The sequence below is a fragment of the Glycine max genome, chromosome 4 (assembly GCF_000004515.6).
Source record: "Glycine max cultivar Williams 82 chromosome 4, Glycine_max_v4.0, whole genome shotgun sequence".
Taxonomy (NCBI): domain Eukaryota; kingdom Viridiplantae; phylum Streptophyta; class Magnoliopsida; order Fabales; family Fabaceae; genus Glycine; species Glycine max.
In genome coordinates, this window is record NC_016091.4 from 38,656,506 (window position 1) to 38,664,764 (window position 8,259).

Consider the following 8,259-nt stretch of genomic DNA (forward strand, 5'->3'; position numbering starts at 1 on the left):
TTTTTATTTAAAATAAAATCTAAACTAAATCAAATCAATATTTTGTGATTTTTATTAAAATATTATTTTATTAAAATTTATATATTTTATTTTCATCTTTTAAATTAAATTACATTAAAAAAATTTCTAATAATAATTTATGAAACTTAATAATATGTTAAACCTTCTATAATAAAAATTTATAAAATTTTCATCCATTTTAAATAAAACATATCTTAAAAAATCATTTAAAAATAAAAATAATATACATTATATAAATTTCATTTCATGTAAATAACATAACAAAACAATGTGAAAACTTAAGTAATATATATGTATAAAACATAATATTAAAATACGATAAGGGTTAATAGAAATATTGTAATTTAATTTGGTTTCAAAAATATAAATTATAAATCAAATCAAATGGATGAATTTAAAAAAAAAATATTAAAAAAAATAAAAAATCAATTTGATTCGATTTTTTTAATTTTTTAATAAGTTTTTAAAATCGATTTGGAGTTAAACACGTATCAATTCATATGCAACCAAATCATTCAAAACACCACAAATACTATTTTCTTTTTTTCATAAATTTACGTGCACTAATCTTATAAAAATCATTCGTAGATAAAAAATATAATTGTATAGGAATTAAGAAACATAATTTACAATCATCAAATATTAACTGATACATAACATTAAAAAGTAATATTAAGGAAAAAAAATACCAAGAAAATTGCAACCTCTTCTTCCTCCTCTTTCTCTCCGGCCGTCACTGATCAGATTAACCTCTTCAGTCTCTTCCCCTTTGGTTTGAGTTAGACATTATATTTTTCTTATTTTTCATTTTTCTTATTGTGACAGTTATATAAGTAATACATATTTTATTTATTTTGCATGAACTCAAAAAAATACACGCAAATCCTAACACCCATGTTTCTGTTTCTTTGATATATTCACACACTTTCTCTTGTGCAGGATTAAGAATTGAAGAAAGTGTCGGAAAAGTTTGTTTTTTTTTTTAGTTTTGTTTTGTTTAACAAAGAAAAGAACATGAGGTGGGAAAAGGTGAAGGGAATAGGAGGAGAAGAAGGGCCAGGGAAGAGGTGGGGCCACACGTGTAACGCGGTTAGAGATGGCAGATTCCTTTATCTCTTCGGCGGTTACGGCAAATTTAACTGTCAGACCAACCAAGTTCACGTCTTCGACACTCGTACGTAGCTTCCACTTTCTCCTCTTTTCTTAATGGGAATATTTCTTTTCTTGTTTTTTGAAATCTTGGTTTTGTTTTTTCATTTTTTTTATTATAATTGATTTTGTTTGGATTGTCATTTTCTGCTTCTGCTGTGCACGATGCATGGTGGGTTGTTATGGGTGGGCGGGGTTCCTATCAAGCACTGTGCTTTTTGCTATTTTTTTATTTGTTCACTTTTTTTTCCATCTTTGTTATATTTTATTATTTGGTCTCTCGTTGTTGTTGAATCTTGATGATCAGATGCATTCACTATTGGGAAATCCGTTATTTTCTTTATTTTTAATTTGTTTTGAGATGTGGGAACGAGATTTTTTTGTGTGTGTGTACAGTGACGACACCAATATTTTAACCTAGAATTTCATGTAAATTACTCAAATCCGTCACTAGGCGGACTAGGTTTGGGAATGGGGATTTTTATTTTTTATAGGTAGAAATTGAAGACAGGATATGAGGGAGTTTAAGACAATACTGCTCAGCCAACTGAGTTAAACCCCCTGATTGGAAATGATGATTTTGGTAACTTGAATGGTGTACTAATTTATTTTTCTATGCTTTGTGGGGTTACATTCTTTTTGGAAGTGTTTCTATGTATTTATTCTGTTGCTGTGTCTAGCAAATTAATGTGCAACTATTTTATGATTCATGTTTGGTAATTTTCAGTGAAGCAGAGTTGGAGTGAACCAGCAATTAAGGGCCCCCCACCTACTCCTAGGGACAGCCATAGTTGCACTGTAATTGGTGATAGTCTGTTTGTGTTTGGGGGTACAGATGGGTCCAAGCTACTGAATGATTTGCACATACTAGATACTTGTGAGTCATTATTCTAATTCTTACACGTGTAGTAAATCCTCTTGCACTTGTCTTCGATTCTTACACATAAAAAAAAAACGAAATATATGAGTTTTGGATGATGTTGGATGATCTACTTATGTACACCCTGTAGTGTACAATAATTGTTTTACTTCTTGTACTCACTGTTGTTAAACTATTTTAGCTTCACATACATGGGTTTTTCCAACTGTGAGAGGGGAAGCACCAGATGCACGTGAGGGTCATGATGCAGCACTTGTTGGCAAACGACTATTTATGTTTGGTGGTTGTGGGAGATCTGCTGATAACATTAATGAGGTGTACTACAATGACCTTTACATATTGAATACAGGTGACTTTTCTTTGTCACACTACCATTTATTCATCTTGCTAATTCACTTTGCAATTTGTATTCTTCAGTCTTTACATGTATATGAGACCTCACTTGGTCACTTAGGTTAATGAAGTGTGGCAAAATTCTTTTAAGATTTCTTATCTTAATGATTACATGTGATTGAACATGGAATAGTCACACACTCACACGACCTGGCTTGATTCTAGAGGCTCATTAAATTTCAGTTGTGAATGAAATGTAAGTCATCTTATCTCGTTCTTAGTTTAAGTATGAGTGTTTGGGTTTAGACTGCTACAAGGCTGAGCTATTCAGTTGGTATACAATTACATTTGCATTAGTACATTGCAGTATTTGATTAATGGATAAGATGAGAAATATGCCTTACAATTCCTTTTCATTTTTTCACTTGTAGAATTGTTCGTTTGGAACCGTGCTACAACATCAGGCACTCCACCATCTCCTCGTGATGGCCATACTTGCTCATCTTGGAGAAACAAAATTATTGTGATAGGTGGGGAAGATGAAAATGATTCTTATCTGTCTGATGTCCACATCCTAGATACTGGTATTCGTAGTATCCTTTTCTATAAGTGTTATATTTATCGTTCACTTATTACTTATTAATGCAAAAAGAGGGTCATTTATCAGTATAATTTACTCTGCAACTTCTGTAAATGCAGATACTCTAATCTGGAGTAAACTGTGTACGTCAGGCCAATTGTTGCCACCTCGAGCTGGTCATTCTACGGTTTCTTTTGGAAAGAACTTGTTTGTTTTTGGGGGCTTTACAGATGCTCAAAGCCTATACAACGACCTGTATATGCTCAACATTGGTGTGTTTAACATAGATGCCAGCGTATAAGTTTGATTAACACAGAAATAGGAGCTCAAACCTTTTCATTGTACTTTGTAGTAAATTGTTTATTATTTATTGTTTCTTTTTCATGTTTTAAATTTGTGTCCTTTATGTAATTTTTCATTTCTGGTTGAAAACAGAGACTTGTGTGTGGACGAAGGTGGCAATTACACCTAATGGTCCTTCTGCTAGATTTTCTGTTGCTGGTGACTGTTTAGACCCATATATGAGTGGTGTTCTTGTGTTTGTTGGTGGTTGTAATAGAAATCTGGAAGCCCTGGATGATATGCATTACCTATACACAGGTTCAGCAAATTGTCTCTTTTTTTTTCCTGTTATTAATTTTACTGAGGAACATTTTGATTCTGCAGATTATGAAGTATGTGACAAAATTGTGTTTCTAATATATTTCTGAGTTTTAGGGATTGCACGGGAAAGTGAACAGCGACCAAAGAAGTTATCCTTAAGGAAGCAATTGAAGCTGAAATGTCTAGAACAGAATCCCAATCTTGTCCAAAACCCAGTTCTGTGTGGATATGGAGTGGGTGCTGACAGTAACCAGCCCATGTCAATCTTGAACTATAGCCAACCAAGTGAGAACTTGCTTATATATTAACTTGCTGAGGAATATAATAAAAATTTCAATTTTTCCTTGAAGTGATATGTTTTGTTCCTGTCATACTTGGTATATTTGATTTAGGAAGTCCCTCAAATGTATATCACAGCTTATATTACATGCTCTCTTGTGGTAATGCGTTTCCTTGGTCTTAAAGATTTTGGCCATTGGAGTAGATAATTTCAAGGTAGTGTGATTTGAGAACTAGTCTTGTTCGCTGTACTCAAGTTAGTGTTAGAACCTGTTCTTCGTACTAGTAGTTTGTGTTTATTCTGAGACAGATACCATAGTTGTGGCAAGTTGATATTTTCTAATGTTATATAATTATAACTTATAAAAATGTTTACCATTTATGAGCCTGGAGGATTAAAAGAATGGAAAATGGTATTTAGTTATTTACATTCAAAGTGGGAATGTAAACATGAAGCATCATGATTACAGGTAGACTATATATCCCAGTAAATCAACCCCTGCCTCCTGGAAAGAAAATGTTTCAAGCCAACGTTAAGGGAAAAAACTCAGCAGGATATACTATTGAAACCGTTATTGATGGAAAGCCTCTTCATGGAGTTCTGTTTAAAAACCAGCCAAACACTCTTATTCCAGTTCCTAATACTTCCAGTAGGTATGTCTTCTCTTTCTCTTTACAATTTTTTACTACCATGAATCTCCCTTTTGAAAAAGATGGTTTTAACGTAATGCTTGATTCTCAAAACAGGAAAAGGACTTTTAGTGAAATTTTAAGTCCTGCTTCAAATGGTATACATTCACACAATGTAATGGCTTATAAGGTGCTCAGGCAGGACAGAATGCAAGATAAACAGGAATTACGGGGAGAGAGTTCAGAATCTCATGAACGCCATAAGGAAGCTGATACTATTGTTGTATCAAGTAACCCGACAACTGCTGCCAAGTCCATTAAGGTCAAGTAGTTTTTTAATTTTTTCTACTTCTGTTAAATAGAGTTCTAGATGCAGGCCTGATTGGTGGCCCTAAAATTTTATCTAGAGGCACCAACAGGGATTAATTAAAAATCTAAAATAGATAGTTTCAGTGTAAAATAAATTGATAACAGAAGTTTTCAGTTGAGTTTTGTTGTTGGAAGGAAGTTGGTTATAAATGTGATCTTTTGCATGGTTAGAGATTGTGTTTTATTTGATATTGCTGGAACTGCTGCAAGGTGGAGTTTATAATAGAGTATGGGATTTTTCAATTGGTGAATAAAAATTTCATGGGTACAGTGCAAGAAAAGCTCTGGATTGCCACTACTAAGTTATGCTTTGAAAAATGGTGTTCCGTTTCCTATAAATATTGATTTTTTTTTTTGTTTCCTACATGTTATGTGATAAGATACACAATCAGAAAAAGGACTCCTAGGAAAATACAAGTGGGCCCATAATCTGGCATGTGTACAAGAGGAGGAGGCAAGATAGGACAAGAGAAAAATGAGGGTGCCGACTGCTGAGTATTGAGACAGTTACTGAATTAGGGGGAGATACCATAGATTGTGTGTCTCTATGTGAGGAGCTTAGCTCTGAGATTACAGGGGTTTGCTTCTGTAATAGTATCTCTTTATTTTCGTTAATGGCATTGCTTCTTGCATTCAGTCTAATCCTGCGATCCATTTCGACAACCTTACCTTAAATGTTTTCTCCTTTGAATTATATAGTTGGCCATGATCTAATTTGTTTGATACCTTTGTGGGATATTTGTACTAAGGTTTTTCCTTTTTTTCTGGAGGTTAAATTATGTTCAATTCTATTTTGTGATCTCACAAGATAACACTCTTAGAGATTCCATATAAGGGAATATTTCAATGGCTCTAGATGGAGTGAGTTAATGAAAGATCACCTTCCATTTGCTGTGCATGAATCTAATCCCAAGTTTGAGCTATTTAGTCCTAGTTGGTTTCTGATGGTCCCAAAGATTATCACTGGGAATGCATTGCAAGTGTTTTGTAAGGTTTCTTTCTTACATATCCATGACAATTGTGCAGGTTTCTGTCAACCCAGAACCAGAAGCTGTTTCTATGGATCAAAATGGTGATGAAAAAAATGACACACCAAAATCCTTAATTGAGAGCTTGAAAAATGATGGATCCAATGATGTGACCAGTTCCAAAGGTGAAGTTCAAATTGGTGGTCAAATAAATGTGCCAGTTTCCAACTATGAAATTCCAAGACAAATGAGTGATGCACCAAACTGTAATGCTGATGTCCTGAAACCTGCAGCAGCTAAGAGTGCTGTGTGTCCACCAAATCAAGGTATGAAACCATGGAGCAGTTAGTAAAGAATCTTTGGCTTGACTGTTTTTGTTTTCACGTGTCTTTGCATAAAATGGCATTTCCTTTTTATTTAGTATATTGCAACAATTCCAGCTGTGATTTTTAGACAGTTAAAACTGAATAATTCAACTGATAAGCTGTCTTTTGTTTTGTATTTTTTTTATTGTTAAAACGTAACTGAGTTGAAAATTATATCTCCCCTCCCACTACTAAAAGTAAAAAAAAAAAAAAAAAAAAACCTCTGGCCTAATATGCTTTAGTTTTCAGGGAGATTACATGGAATTATTAATCTTTTGTTTTATTTAAATTATTTCTGTTAAAACTTAAAATCAAGCATAAAGTATCAGATATGTATTTTAGTGTCAGATGGATGTCTTTGTGATGTCACATGAACTCATGTATTGCTGAAAACTTGAAAATCCGGAGTAAATTTTCCTTTGTTTGAAGAAAACCATCTATTTCCCTGAAAACATGCTATTGTTAGAGTAGATGTTGAACATACAGTTAATTAGAATATAATTTTTTAATCAAAATAATCAGGATTCGATTTTTAATTTGATGCTACTACTTATTGTGAGAAATTTATCAGTTTAAGAACCATATGATGCTACTACTTATTTATAAAGCACTTGACATTTTCACTGGAAGTGAAAAATCTTAATTACCTAAATGATGTGGCACTGTGTTGTTTACTTACAGTAGACCACATTTAAACTCTTGTCATAGAGAGACATATCTGACATGGCATGGTTTTGAATTAAGATTTTCGAACAATTAATGCTAAAAGGGGTAGTTATCATTTCATAATTGCAATTGAAATTTGTATCGAATAATCTTATTGTTGCCTTCAATACAGGTGTAACAGGGGATTGCACAACTCCAAGGACAGAAGGACACAATGAACAAGCAAAATTAACTTGAATTCAGGCGTTTGTACATTCCTCTTCTGAAGGTGACAACAGATGCACATAACAGTTTATTACAGACAAAAGTGCTAACTGGTGGGATATACTGTTACCTAGACAGGCATTGATCTTAAATTTGTTGAGAAAAACCATTGTTACCTTAGGTATAGGGGTAGTATTAGAATTTTTTGTCTGAAAGACTGAAACTAATGAGTTTTTCCGACATTAAACTTGTCTTCATTCATTGTAGGAAAAAAGATATAGTTAGGAGGTTGACTGTAGTTGCCAACTTTTTATTTATTTTTTCCTGTTTTGTGGGCATCATCAATGGAGGAATCTTGTTTTCATTTATCTTGTCTTAGAGGTAGTTTTAGGCGTTTCTGTTCGTCCATTTGGTGAGATAATATCTGTTTGAATTTATGTTGCAAAATTTTGCTTTAATGTTACACATGTCAGGAAATACTAGTAACTAGATTTCAAACCCGTGCACCCCACGGTTCGTTAAAAACTTAAAATTATAATTATTTATTTTATATGTAGATAAATGATATTTAGTTTTCAATATTTTGTAGCATTTTAAATATAAATTATATAGGGTGTGTTTGATTTGCTAGAAACACAGGACAGACAGAACAACATTGGGCAAATAGTTGAGTCATAGGACAACTTTTTCTATTGTATTGTTTGGTGGTCGATACACAGGACTAGTAATTTTATGTTGTATCTTGTTTGATGTGTTTATGTATTAGACAAAATAGTGTAAATTTTACTATAAAATCCTAGGTGTATTAGTAGTACCTTGATGATGCAACAAAGGAGAGGCACCTCCACAAAGGAGGCACGGCCCTTGACGCCACCGAACATAGGGCTTGGCAGCGCGAGGTTACCAGTCATAGTGATGACAATGACAACACGATGCAACCTAGTCGAAGTTGGCCAAAAGAAAATACAAATAGTGAGGAGGAAGATAACGTTGGGACATTTAAATAAATTAACAATGAAAAGAAAAAAATAATGAGTAAAAAGGGAACAACAACTGTCCATACGACTCTCACCAAAGGTCAAGGTGTCCATGCTGGTGGACAAGGTATGGTGTTTGGAGATGGAGGTTTAGAGGAGGCATATATGAAAAAAGAAAAAAAAAAGGTGAGATAATGAAAAAGTCAAAAAATAGGAATAATATTGTAATTTTATT

The 8,259-nt window shown here is 33.2% G+C and overlaps 1 protein-coding gene across 2 annotated transcripts; it reads left to right on the forward strand.

Annotated features, from left to right (window-relative positions):
* The first annotated feature begins 656 nt into the window (after positions 1-656).
* Positions 657-7,411, forward strand: LOC100785267 (tip elongation aberrant protein 1). 2 transcript variants are annotated; one of them, XM_006578461.4, is made up of 12 exons: positions 657-793; positions 961-1,195; positions 1,898-2,047; positions 2,232-2,399; positions 2,815-2,967; positions 3,083-3,235; positions 3,399-3,563; positions 3,681-3,851; positions 4,316-4,499; positions 4,593-4,797; positions 5,871-6,138; positions 7,016-7,411. In XM_006578461.4, exons 2-12 carry the CDS (start codon positions 1,036-1,038, stop codon positions 7,078-7,080), a joined length of 1,842 nt encoding a protein of 613 aa, XP_006578524.1. In that variant the 5' UTR covers positions 657-793; positions 961-1,035; the 3' UTR covers positions 7,081-7,411. The 2 variants fall into 2 exon arrangements, with proteins under 2 accessions (XP_006578524.1, XP_014630198.1); XM_014774712.3 differs by having other exon boundaries at positions 689-1,195.
* The last annotated feature ends 848 nt before the right edge of the window (positions 7,412-8,259 follow it).